Source organism: Merops nubicus, unplaced genomic scaffold, assembly GCF_000691845.1.
Source record: "Merops nubicus isolate BGI_N331 unplaced genomic scaffold, ASM69184v1 scaffold15398, whole genome shotgun sequence".
In the NCBI taxonomy this organism is placed as follows: domain Eukaryota; kingdom Metazoa; phylum Chordata; class Aves; order Coraciiformes; family Meropidae; genus Merops; species Merops nubicus.
The window spans coordinates 1-12,810 of record NW_008623772.1 but is presented as its reverse complement, the minus strand read 5'-3'; the positions used below and the strand labels follow the sequence as shown (position 1 = coordinate 12,810).

Here is a 12,810-nt window from a genome sequence, read left to right as displayed (position 1 = left end):
TTTCCCTGTGTGACTTTCCCTATCTCAGGGCTTGTGTGGTGGTGATGTGCTGGTAGCAGAGCTGTAGGACTGGAGAGCAAGCCTAGGGCACAGGCAGTGGTGCAGTGGCCTTCAGCCAGGCTGCTCACAGCAGAGCCCAGCACTATTGTAATGAACTTAATAACACCAGTAACTCATTAATAACCATGTGAATGATAGTGCCACATAACACTTCTGGCCGTGTTCAGCATTCCATTTGGTGACTCCCTGTGCTTCTGGGGTCTGCCTTGTTGCCAGTTGCTAAATTCCACAGCTTATTTATCCTTTTTCAGTCCTGAATGCTTCTTAGAGGCAGGGGTAGGGGTGTCAGGAGCAGGAATAGTTCTGGAGTCCCTTCCCTGATCTTCTCTCTGATTTTTCACTGGCTTGCTCCCTTATCCCAAGTCTGTTTTTGGCAGGGGAGAAGCAACAAGTCTTCAAGAAGTTTCATAACTCAGGGTGAGGGTAGATAAATTGCCCTGGCAGGTTAAATAGCACATGCTGGACATGCTGGGCTTGATACCATGTGAAATATTGCTGGAATACCAATAAAGTATTAGTCTAGCCTTTCAATAATATAGTTGTTTGTTCACCTTCTTTGACTCAGGTCTACCAATCTGCACTCCTACTACAACTGTCAATAAAGTCTGTGCTTCAGGAATGAAATCCATCATGATGGCAGCACAGAGCCTGATGTGTGGGAGCCAGGTACGTGGGTTGTGCTCTTCCAAGGCAACACCACACGGCTAACATTGGGTGTCACGTCCTGCTAATCACTGAGCTCTTTCAATCTGGGACTCAGTTCTGGCCTGGGATAGTAAAGCTAATTAATGAGGTTCTGTTTTGCTTATGCAAACTTCTTTGTAGGCACTTAAGTGTGTTTTGGTTTAAAACAGAAAACAAACAAACCCCAACACATAAATATTATACTTAGGAAATCGTCAGATGTATTTTTAGAGCTGAGCAAATAAGGTGGATTTTTTTTGGAGGGTATTTCCATCCTCTCCCTGCTGCTCTTCCCGTACCCCACTTCCTACCCCAGCTCCTCAAAAATAATTAAGGGAATTTTCAAGCGTTCTGTTTTGAAGAATTTAAAAAAAAACAATCTTTATATAGGCTTAGTTTTTGCTGAAACAGATTTAATCTTGACTTTCAAACACTTTTAATACTTGAATTAATTAAATATACATATGAAAGCAAGGTTGTTTCCAAGTACATGAACGATGTTTCAGGCTTTTTTTTATTGTTTTAGAAGAACCAGAATCTATTGTTGCTGAATAAGTGTTTTCATTGAAGACAGCTTGATGGAGAGGGATTGCTCATCTCTGTCAACTGTCTTCTAAGATTCTCTGTGTGATGGTGAAAAATAGTATCCCTTAGTGGGAGGACGGGAGAACATGTCAGCTTCAGCAAGCCGTTAAATGCGGTGCAGCAAAGAATGTGGGACAAGTGTGAATGTGAAGAAAGACATCTGAATTCTGTTTTTAATTTCATATTCTGAAGCATTTTGGGAACACCTCCCCTTGTCTGAAGTGAAAATACTTCAAAAAACAAAATACATATTTCAATATGTTCAATACATATTTTTGTCTTACAATGTAAGTGGCTAGTAAGTGAGATATGTGCTTACTGTTATTTTGCTTGTTCGTTCAGAACAAAAGTAAAATATTTAAGTTTTGTTGTCCCTTCTGTGAAAATAACAGTATAGCTGAGTTAAGCAACTACTTAACTGCTTTGGCCTCACTCTGCTGAGGATGGCACTTTGTCCAGTGCCTGCAGAAGTTGGTGAAAATCTTTTCTCTGGACTTTGAACCAGGCCCAGCACATCTATGTAAACAGCTACCTTTGGATTTAGTCATTTACGCCCCATGACTTGGTGAGAGTGCTCATGCACTTGGTTAGTGTGACAGATGCAGGGCAGGAGCTCTGGTGAGAACAGGAGTTTTCAGCTGAGCTAATCATCCATGCTGGGCTACCAGTCTCAGCAAAAGCAGAGACTCAGCCAGTTGTTAGTCTCTTAGAGCTATAAATAACAGGGGGTGTGATACTTGTTTGTTTTTCCTGGCTGCTGGCTGTGAGGTGACTGTGGTACAGAAGTCAGGGATGGTTCCCAGTGGCTTGAGTCAGTGTGCAACATCGTATAAACAACTGCAGAAACGCTGTCTCCAAGTCTTTCACTTTATGGAGCTGAAATGCCAGGACTCTTGTTCCTCTGATCTGTTGCTGCTTGCATTATCTCAGCTGCCTTTCTCATTTATCTGCCTTTCCCATTCGTCTCCAGCCTTCTTTCTTTGCTTTATTACTTCATGTCACTGTTCCTGGGTCTAGTTTATAATCTATTCTGAATCAGATCATTATTTTTCTGCATCTTAAATTAAACCAAAAAAGCTCTCATCTTTTTCTTATTGCTGTTTGATGCAAAATCTGTTTGAATTTGTATTAACAGCACTGTTGAACTCACATACACAGCAGTGTGAGTCTTTGAATTTTTCTTATATTTATCCATACTTAAAATATACCACTAAACACAACTGTGTGTGTTTTTCCCATCCTGAGATCCTAGGGATTTTGGGGGTATTGCTGTTGAACAGTAGGTGTACTCACAGACCTTATAGCTTTTCTGCTTGTAGGTTTTCCATTTGTTTGCCTTGTCTCAGCTTGAAAAGGGTACTGATTTATAAATACCCATAATGATTCTGCTTAATTCAAGTTCAGTGATCATTAACATCTCTCTTTCTGCTGGCGTTTTCAAATTATAATACCATATTCTGTATCAACTCTCTTTATGTAGTAAGATGAAACAATGCTATGTAAAACTGCAGGGACTTGTAAATCTCTGTCTCTTCTTATTGGTCTCATAGATTCTGGCTGTTGCTTGTTCCATAGGGATATGGAGCTGTGAATGAAGAACAAAAATGAGAAATTTACAGAAGAAGAAACTGTTTAAATTAAAATTGACAATTTGATCTCAGAAGCTTTTGAAGTAAAAATGCAGGGGATTGGCAGCTCTTGCAGCTTTCTAAAACTGCATGCAAGGCAGAAGTCCAGTTGTTCTGTCAGGGTGGACCAACTGTCTCCAGCTGTTGTTCCTGCTGTTGGCTTTCTAAATGTATAAAGACGCTTCCTTCTTTCTCTAAGACTCCTCAGAAACAGAAAGTGTCCATGCTTAAGCTTTTGCTGGTATTTGTTCCTACAAGAAGTCACAGAGGACACGCTGTGGTGTTAATAATTTTACCTTGTTTCCTCTGAGCAGGATGTAATGGTTGCTGGTGGAATGGAGAGCATGTCTAATGTTCTCTACACAATGAGCAGAGGATCGACGCCTTACGGAGGAGTAAAGCTGGAAGACCTGATTGTAAAAGATGGGCTGACAGATGCTTACAACCACATCCACATGGTAAATATTCCTGCGCTGAAGTACTAAAGTACCAACCACAGACCTGCTCCAGCTTTGAAGAGCTTGCTTATAATTATTATGGGCCTGCTTCATTGAGCAAACCTAGAAATGAGGAATAACATGGGCAGAGGAGGAAAAAGTCTTCTGTTTCCAGGTTTCCTGTAGTAATGGTAATGGAAGGGATAGAAAGGAGACCAAAACAGGACAGCAAATTGGATGTTGATATTTATCTGCCTCTGACTGAAGTCTGAATAGCCTAGAGCAGGGATTTAAAAAAAAAAAAACAGAGTCCTGCTACTGGTAGGTTGCTGTTGCTGTACTTGTGGGAGAGAGCAATGAAGTTAATTGATGTCTTTGAGGGTACCTACTCTGTATGGTTCTGCAGGCTCTCCTGCTTGTTTTTCCACCCCCAAGGTACATATCTCATATCTTCTGTCAGAAGGTTTGAGTCAGCTGATAGGCTTAGTCCTCAGCATGACCACTTAAACTGGACAAACAACGGCCAACTTAGAATGGGTTTGGAAAACAACTGATAGGAAGGTAGTGAGGAACTCTAGAAAGATAACAACTTCTGTCAATCTATGAGTATTTCTGACCTCTGCCTCTGGTAATTCATAGCTGTAGGGCGTTACTGATTGATCAGTTAGTGTTCTTGCTGCTGCTGTACAGGAGAACTGTCATGAAGAACATGGTGCTGTGACCCGTGCTGGATACAGACCTCACAGCTTCCGTGTGTGATGTTCTCTGCTTAGGCTGCTGGTTGAAATCCACTCCTGTGTCTCAGCAGAAATGGTTTTGATTGTGAGGATTTTGACAGGAATGTAAATAGTGGCTTCGCTAGTTCCTGTATGCAGGGAGAGACTCAAGGAGCTGGTTATAACACACCAAGTTTTAATAGATTGGGGCGATACTTCGGAACCTTTTGTCTTCACTGTAGCAGCTGTAGGTTGCTTACTTCAACAGTCCATGTGAGACTATCCAGGAAGGCCCATCCAGTGGCTTTAGGAACTAACTCTTGTCTATGTTTTGGCAATACACTAAGCTGCTGGTGCTATGGAGACTTTCTTTAACTGCATGGGAGTGAACTTGCTTGTTTGCAGAACTGGAGAAACACGGCACTAAAGGGGGTTGTGTTCATTACCTGAGTTTTCTACAGAAATGAGAGGTGGGACAACATCTGTTTAAGGACAGATCTCTTTCAGGTTGACTAAATTAGTATCTCTTTTTTATTTTTCTCACTAAGGATTTAGACAGTGTTGGTAACAAATGATGATTTACGGTTGGACTTGATCTTGGAGGTCTTTTCCCACCTTAATGATTCTAGGATTGCATCAGTGTGATTGTGATGACATGTATATAAAATGACTTCATAGTTTAGTTCTACTTATTTCATAGCAGTTATTAAAGGTGTACATTCTTTCATTTGTTTCTAGAGTACCAGATCCCAAAGGCTAAGTAAGCCCCATGTGTTGATGTGTTCTTGTAACCTTTGGAATAGGCAAGCTAATAATGGCATTAAAACATGAGTAAGGTGATGCAAACACATTGTTCTGTGGCAGTCTCAGAAGTTGTCACCCCTAAGCACTCTAAAAGTTACTTCTGTATGCAGTTTTCCAGCTTAAAAAAAAAAAATCCTTGTTCCTTCATGGCTTTAATAATCTGGTTCCAGAAAACATTTGCTAAATCTGAAGATCATATTCAAAAAACCAGAAGTTACTGCTGATGATGACAGTGTAAATTAGAAACAGACACCAAATATGAGTCATATTTAATTCTGAAGTCTGCTGGTTGAGTTTTCCCAGTTACACTTCTACTTCACCTCACCAGGTATACCAAATCTAACGTGCCTGGTTTTCTCCAAGGGCAACTGTGCTGAGAACACTGCCAAGAAGTTTACGATCTCACGAGAGGAGCAAGACACTTATGCCATAGGCTCTTACACAAAGAGCAAAACAGCCTGGGATTCAGGAATACTGAAAAATGAAATAGTTCCTGTCACCATTTCAAAAAAAGGTATTATGGAAAGGTGTGATAGTTAATTGTTTCTCATTGAAAGCTGTAACGTGGTTTTGTGGTCAGTGAAAATTGTGTTCTTGAAGCATGAAGATTTTGGGAACACTAATTTTTAGATTAGCTAAGAATTTCCTGTTATGCAGACTTTCTGGTGAACAGCAGTCAGTGACCTGTGGTTTGGTTTTGTTGTTAAAATTTTCTTTAATGTTACATACCCTATCTTCTATTTTCTTTATGTAAGTGGAAGACTAGCTATTGAATTTGACACCTCTGGTTTAATTTCCCTTTTAATTACCTTAAAGATATATTCTTTTTCCCCTTTAATTCAGACACTAGGTAGTATAAATGGATTTGCTGTTAATAAATTGGATTAAGGAATGATTTTTGTTTTCACAAGCATGTTGACGTGCGCTTTACATGTGTTTGTATTTTTTTACTGAAATAAGTTGTTTAAATAAGGCAGCATTTAGTCAGAGTACTGTGTTAGAATCTCTTTAAGAATGGACTGTTCTGTAGAATACTAAACCCAATCTGAATTTCAGGAAAGCCAGATATAGAAGTGACAGAAGATGAAGAATACAAACGCGTTGATTTTAGTAAAGTTCCAAAGCTGAAAGCTGTCTTCCAAAAAGAAAATGGTAAATATTGTTAAATTAACTGCTTAATTTCCTACAAATCCAAGGATTCTGTTGTAGTGAAGAGTACTCTTCACAAGAGCCTGAATGCCCAGCAGTGGCCCATTAACTTTTAAACCTCTGCTAAGATAAAAAAGCATGCATCACACCAGCATGCACTGGCTTGGGTTAGAAGGTGCTCCAGGGGCCCTGAGCCAGTGACAAACCGGTTTGGATGTTTACTGGTGTTGTATTGCTGGGAGTTGACGCTGGAGGGCGCAGCGTAAGGCCTGTGCAGCCTCGCCGCAGGCAGGTGTCCCGCTGCCCTCTGCTCACGCTGCGCTGCCTCCTCCAGGGACCGTCACGGCTGCCAACGCCAGCACGCTGAACGATGGCGCCGCCGCCCTCCTGCTGATGACCACGGAGGCGGCCAAGAGACTGAAAGTCAAACCCTTGGCACGGGTAGTGGGTAAGATTCTTCTTCTCTTCCGAGCACAGTCCTGGAAAACAGCCCCACAGAAAACGCTCTCGGAGCGGGAGTCGCTGTAGGCTGTTCATCTGAGGGTTCTGGGAGGGAAAAGCTGAGCCCTTGGGCCTTACGGCTGCGTCTCCTCAGTGCAGTGCTTGGGGTTCCAAGGGTGGTACCCACAGGCTTTTGATCATAAACAGCTATCTATGGGGAGTAACGTTAACAATAGGAAAACGTTATTATGTGGCTCACATAAAAAGGCACTAAGCTTTAGACATACCTGTTTCACAGACCGTTACACTCCAAACTTCTCTGTCTCGGCAGAGTTTGCTGCTTGCAAAAATAAAAATCTTGTACAGTAAAAACAAAAGGTTTTTAAACAGCTTTTCCAACTTCTACAGCTTTTGCAGATGCTGCTGTTGATCCCATTGACTTTCCAATTGCACCTGCACATGCTATTCCCAAGGTAGGAATAAAACTAAGGGTTTCTTTTTTAAAAACAACACACTTTCCTAGCACTGGATTGTTGGTTCAGCCCTCCGTGGACCTTCCTGTGATGTGGGGCAGCCCTGCCTGTTTAAATGCACTCCCCGTAACAGCAGCCTTACCATACATGTGTTCTTGGTGTAGGGTCTTCCCCAGTTCTCCTCTTGTGAAAACTCAGTTTGTGCTTCAGTAACTGAGTTTTGCTTTTTTCCCACCTGACAGAGGTTCTGAAATGTGAGCCTGAATCACTGACTTCAAAACAGACCTAAGTATTTCTAGAATTAGCTTCCTAATTTTTCCACAGTAGTAATTATTTTTATTATAACTTCTAGATTCTAAGTGAGACAGGCCTGAAGAAAGAAGATATTGCAATGTGGGAAATCAATGAAGCCTTCAGTGTTGTGGTGCTGGCCAATATTAAAATGCTGGGTATTGACCCACAAAAAGTAAATGTTAACGGAGGTGCTGTCTCTCTCGGACATCCAATAGGGTAAGGAAGAACACCACTGGGTTTTCTTCTCTCTAGCACTGCTAACACATTTACCTTTAATTCTCAAGTTCAATTCAAGTAGGAAGGCTAATAGAAATTTGCTGTCAAGTACATAGTAACAATGCAGGTGTTAAATTTCAGGGTACCTTGAAAAGAGCATGATCCCATTTTTCTTTTCACAGTTATCACCTACTTTTTATAAAGAGCTTGCTCGTTACTGTAGCTATATGGATTTATGAAGTATTAAAACCAAATCACTACTAACATGACAGAATAAACAATAATAATTTACCCAGTAGTTAAGCTAATAAAATTTACAGATAAACTTAAGAAAATACCAGAGGATATGCTACACAGAGTTTGATTTTTTTCTTACATAAGCCAAGTGAAATTCCAAGTCTTGTCAAAGCATTTTTGGCAGTGAATCCAAAAGTCTCCAAGCACCTAATGAAGCAGATGGAGATAGCCCGGGAGATGGTGGTGGGTCTTGTATTTGAAATTGTCCTCTGGTGAGAGGAGTCAGATCACCTGCTCTGTTCCCCAACAGTTGCAACTTGCTCATGACTTAAGTGTATCTCTTTAATTCTCCCTAAGAGTGGTCATGCAGCACTGTCCAGGGAATTTGGGAATGACGGGAAATGGGAAAATACCATTTCAAAACCTCCGAGTTACATACAGATGTGAAGTAAGCACGTTGTGTATCAGGAACAATAAGGAGTACTTCATGGTTCATAAAAAGCTCTGATCAAGGCATAATCTTGCAAAACTCATTGACTTTTTTTCATAAAAGTTAACTTTGACAGTCTAATTCATTCTAATTTAATGAATTTAAATGTCTGATTTTGCACATTAGGTGGCTCAAAGTCTCATACTGCAGCCTGTGAAGCTGTAAGCAAATAAGGAGCTGTTTGAAATTAAGCTTTACCATCAGTTTGGGGTTTAGGGGACATTTGTCACCTTCTTTGACAGAGCTTTGCTGCATGCAGAGGTACTTCATAATAGACTGGCTCAAGACAGTTTCCTTTTCCAGAAGAAACTTTACATAAATGTGGGAGCTTTGTTTGTGTATGTATAAGAATCCTTCTATTTGTTAAGTATTGTAGCTAGCAGAAAAATCACCTGTATTAGCTAAATGTAAGTGGAAGGTTTGTTTGGTCTTTTTTGGTGGTTTGCTGGTATTTTTTCCCCTCCTGTGAATCAGTACTACTGTATTCTGCCAATTACCGAAGGAAAGAACTAAGCTGCACGCATTTCTTTTCTTTTCTTTAGAATGTCTGGAGCAAGAATTGTTGTTCACATGGCCCACGCCCTGAAACAAGGACAGTACGGTCTCGCAGGAATTTGCAACGGAGGGGGTGGTGCCTCTGCCATCCTGATAGAGAAGCTGTAGGTCACAGCCTCCAGCCCAGAACACCTGATTACTGACACAGACAACTGGGCTTTTAGTACTTTTGACTCAGTGGCAGTTTTTATACAGTACCAACAGAAAGTGGCAAATCACAGTGATGTCCTGAGACCTGACAATAAAGAACGTTTGCTAACTGCGGCTCCTCTGTCACTGCCACCTGGTTTCTCAAATGCTGCTGGAAGCCAAATCTGGCAACTCGCCTACTGCCATTCAGAGCAGCTCCTTTCTGACAGTTTTCTTGGTTGATTTTCCTAAGTGATTTTCATGGAAAAAAAACCTTTACTCAGAGGTTGGTTTTCTACTGTTGTGCACCTCAGACAGGTCAAAAGCAAAAAAACCCCCAAGAGCCCAGCTGTACCCCACCCTCACGTGGGTTTGGGGTGAGTATCCAGGCAAGCAGGGAGTGGTGGTGCTGCAGCTTACCCACCCACATACCAGTACGGCCTCAAAATGCTGCTGCTCTGTTTTTGTTAATTTAAACCTTTGATGTGCAGTTTTGTCAGTGTGGTGTTAAGCAGAGGCACAGCAGGCCTGAAGGAGTCCAACCACCATTACTGCTCCTTCATGAGGAGCTGCCCAGCACCTGTCTGCCTGACAGAATTCCCAGCAAAGTCCTCAGGATTACTGCAAGTACAGGAAGGCAGGAAAATGCTTTCCTGGAACAGATCTCGTTCAAGGCTTTAGTGAGAAGTTTATGCAGTTTCTTCAAGATGCTTTTTACTAGAGGGTAGAAATTAGGTATTTCATCAGTATAGAGCCTATTCCCACCTCACCCTTTTCACAAGGGATAATCAAATACCGCCACGTTTCTTAGCTGGGATTTAGGACAGCTGCTTTCTTGTTTTGACATTAATTTACCCACTGATTCTCTTTATCTTTTCCTCCATAAAGGAGAGGGACTAAATACTTTGACTGGGAGGTAGTGGGATCTGTTTTTTTCTGTGAAGCAATGTACTTCTAGAGGTAGGAAATCAACAGTGGGGTTTAAATGCTCCACACTAAGACAATTAACCTCTTTTCATGCTTGACACTTGTCTTCAAAAAATTATCTGCCCCATATAATGGCAGCTTGGAACTGAAGATGCTTTGTCCTGTGAAAATGCAAGTGAACTGACAAATCTTTACATCTTCAGTATTACAAGAGCACCTGAACTGAAAAAAGAAGACTGCAGTGGATACTGGCTGTCCCATGAAAGAGCTACACTATGTCTCAAATAGCAGATCTATTTATAAATATCACATTTCAACGGTCAGAATACTATTAAGCATAAAATGCCACCCTGTAGCAAAATGACAATTCCTTTTGCCACTCTGACACCTGCTAGAACTGTTAGAACTTAGTGTTTAATACTGAACTCTTTGTCTTAAATAAAATGTCTCATTGTATAGAAAAGTCATGTCAGTATCTGCAAAGCTGCTTAGTGGACTTAGAAAATATTAAGCAAGACACACAACATTTTATTAAAACAAAAATATTTATTCAAGCTGTAAATACTATGCAGTATTTAATTATTGGATGGGTTTAATATAAACATCTACTGCATAATATTGGTTCCTTAGGAATCCTTGTATACTATCTGAAATATTGCCCTGTTGCTGTACGGATCTCTTAGAAGAAAACCTGCATTTCTTAAAACCTCAGCAATTTGAGAACAACAGGGGAATTGCCGGTAGAGAGAACTCTGCATTACTGGAGCAAGGCCTGGTGTCATAACTCCCATGTTAATTGTTACTAAAATGTAGGCTGACCACCTCCTGCACCTGTTTCAAACAGAGCTTGTGTCATAGCTATGACAGGTTCTACGTTAAACAGAAATATCGGGTGCAAATCTTCCCCTGCCTGGCTAAAAAGCCTAAGCAATAGGAACAAATGCCTTCTCAGCAGTACAAACAAGAGCTGAAGAATTGACTTTTGTGATGGAACACGCCGAAATTCTCGGCTGGCTCTTGGTATGTTGTTAAGTCTTGGCACTGGGGAATGAACATGGGGGTTAACCCAGAACAAGGTACACTGCTGGTAACAGCTTTTGCCTTCAGACAACAAACACCCTGCGCAGCACATGCCACGAAGGGCTGAGGCCTGCCCAAGTCCAGGTTCTTTCCTGAACGACTGGTTGGGGAAAGCTGCATCAGGTGAGAAATACTGCAGCTACTGCTATTGTCGTTAACTCGTCCAAGGCCTTGCAGCATGGGCTTGACAGGTCAGAGGGGAGACAGCGTTAGTACCAGCTGAAGATCAAGCCCCTTCTGGAGTCAGCAAGGCCCTGAGAAATGGCCAAGTTAGCTGCCCCTGTCTCAGAAGCGTGAGCTACAAACACCACCCTCAAATTCCCAACCCTCCCACACTGGCAAAGTGGTTCCATGGGTAAGTAGAGAATGCAGCAGAACACAGACAACGTGGTGTAACAGCAAACATACCATTTTTCTTACATTTATACAAATTTACAGTTTTGCAAATTAAATGGCTCTATAATTACACAAGTGCTTTTTCAAAAATAAACATATACCAACTCAATGATATTTACACTTAGCAACCTGCTTCAGAAAGAGCATGATTTTGCTATAAAGTGAAACTTCAGTGCACTGAAAGTGCAACTCACCCTTAGAATCAACTTCTTTTCCCATGCAAAACCTCAGCATAACACCACCCAGCTTTAGACAGTCACAGTTCAACTTCTTTTGTGTCACTCATCATAAGGCAGAGATAACAAGAACTTGTCCACATCCAGTCCTGCTGGAAAAGAATTTGGTAGCTTCTTTTTCTGTAGGAGAGGGAAAAAACAGTTGTTTTAAACAGGAATAACGTAGGGGATACTGAAGAGTCTGTGAGCATTCCTTTGATCCTCGTCCTTCCGCCTACCTGGTAGACATAAGGGCACAAAGCTCACCCAGAAATGAGACACTGCAATGTGTGAGCTACCCCCAGGGCACAACCCAGCAAGGCCCTGGGGCAGGAGCAGCTGAGCTCAGCTTCAGCAGCAGCCTCCTGGCAGGCACAGCCCCCTGGGCCTCTCACAGGTACCATTCAAGAAAGCACTTTTCAGAGAGCATCTCAGGAGTATTCTACAACCAAGTGTTGTATTTAGACAACCAATTGGTTGTATTTAGAGTTACGAAGTCACACAGCATCTTTTCACATCTCACACCCCTGCCATTAAACCCTAGCGCTGAGGGTGTGACGCTGTAGACTACACAGACTGGGAGTGCAGAAAATGTAGATTACCAGTCCTGGTGGTAAATGAGGATATGAGAATAGTCCAAATTCCCTAAGGCCTAGTTTGAGTTTGCCCTAATTCCTACATTCTACTCAAGAACTTACCTGAAGTTAGAATTTACAAATATGTTTGTGTTTTAGAAGAAATAATTTGATTTTCATAGGTGTGTGAAGAGAGTCAGCAGGGGTGACTTGTGTGCACTGGGAGACTATACTCATCTTACAAAGCCTGTCAGTTCAGAGTAGGCTCAACAGGCAAAGTCAGTAAAACTGCTCAGTATAAACAGGACACCGGGGATTCGGATTAGCGCCTCTGAACCATCTCATTATTTATAGTACATGATAGATGTCCAACATATATTTAGAATTTTAAATTAAAAAGCCTGTACTTGCCTTTAGTTTCTTCTTTTTTGACTGTGTTGGAGAGCTTTGAAGGTCTTTCTTGTTTGCAGAACGAGGGTTTCTCTCGCCCTCATTCAAGTCCTCCAGTTTCCTTTTCTTCACGGCGCTCCTGAGAGCCCTGAACTGCTGGGTGTTGTCCTTGAGGGGGGTCGCGGCGCTCGTCCTGGCGATGGCGGCGCGGGACAGTATCATCAGGGTGTGAGCGGCCATGCTGACGCTGTTCTCGCTGCCCGTCTCGCTGGCGGGGCTGCAGGCCGGCAGGTCCGGCGTGGCTGGGGGCACCATCACCCTCGGGGTGA

The 12,810-nt window shown here is 41.9% G+C and overlaps 1 protein-coding gene across 1 annotated transcript in view; it reads left to right on the top strand.

Annotated features, from left to right (window-relative positions):
* Positions 1–8,877, top strand: part of ACAT1 (acetyl-CoA acetyltransferase 1) — a gene marked incomplete at its 5' end in the record, with an annotated part of 13,067 nt that extends 4,190 nt beyond the window's left edge. Inside the window, 8 exons of the mRNA XM_008945188.1 lie at positions 626–726; positions 3,272–3,415; positions 5,278–5,428; positions 5,971–6,066; positions 6,398–6,511; positions 6,913–6,977; positions 7,330–7,487; positions 8,757–8,877. Of these exons, the coding sequence (XP_008943436.1) occupies positions 626–726; positions 3,272–3,415; positions 5,278–5,428; positions 5,971–6,066; positions 6,398–6,511; positions 6,913–6,977; positions 7,330–7,487; positions 8,757–8,877 (950 nt within the window). The remainder of the gene's footprint in view (positions 1–625; positions 727–3,271; positions 3,416–5,277; positions 5,429–5,970; positions 6,067–6,397; positions 6,512–6,912; positions 6,978–7,329; positions 7,488–8,756) is intronic.
* Between the last annotated feature and the right edge of the window lie 3,933 nt (positions 8,878–12,810).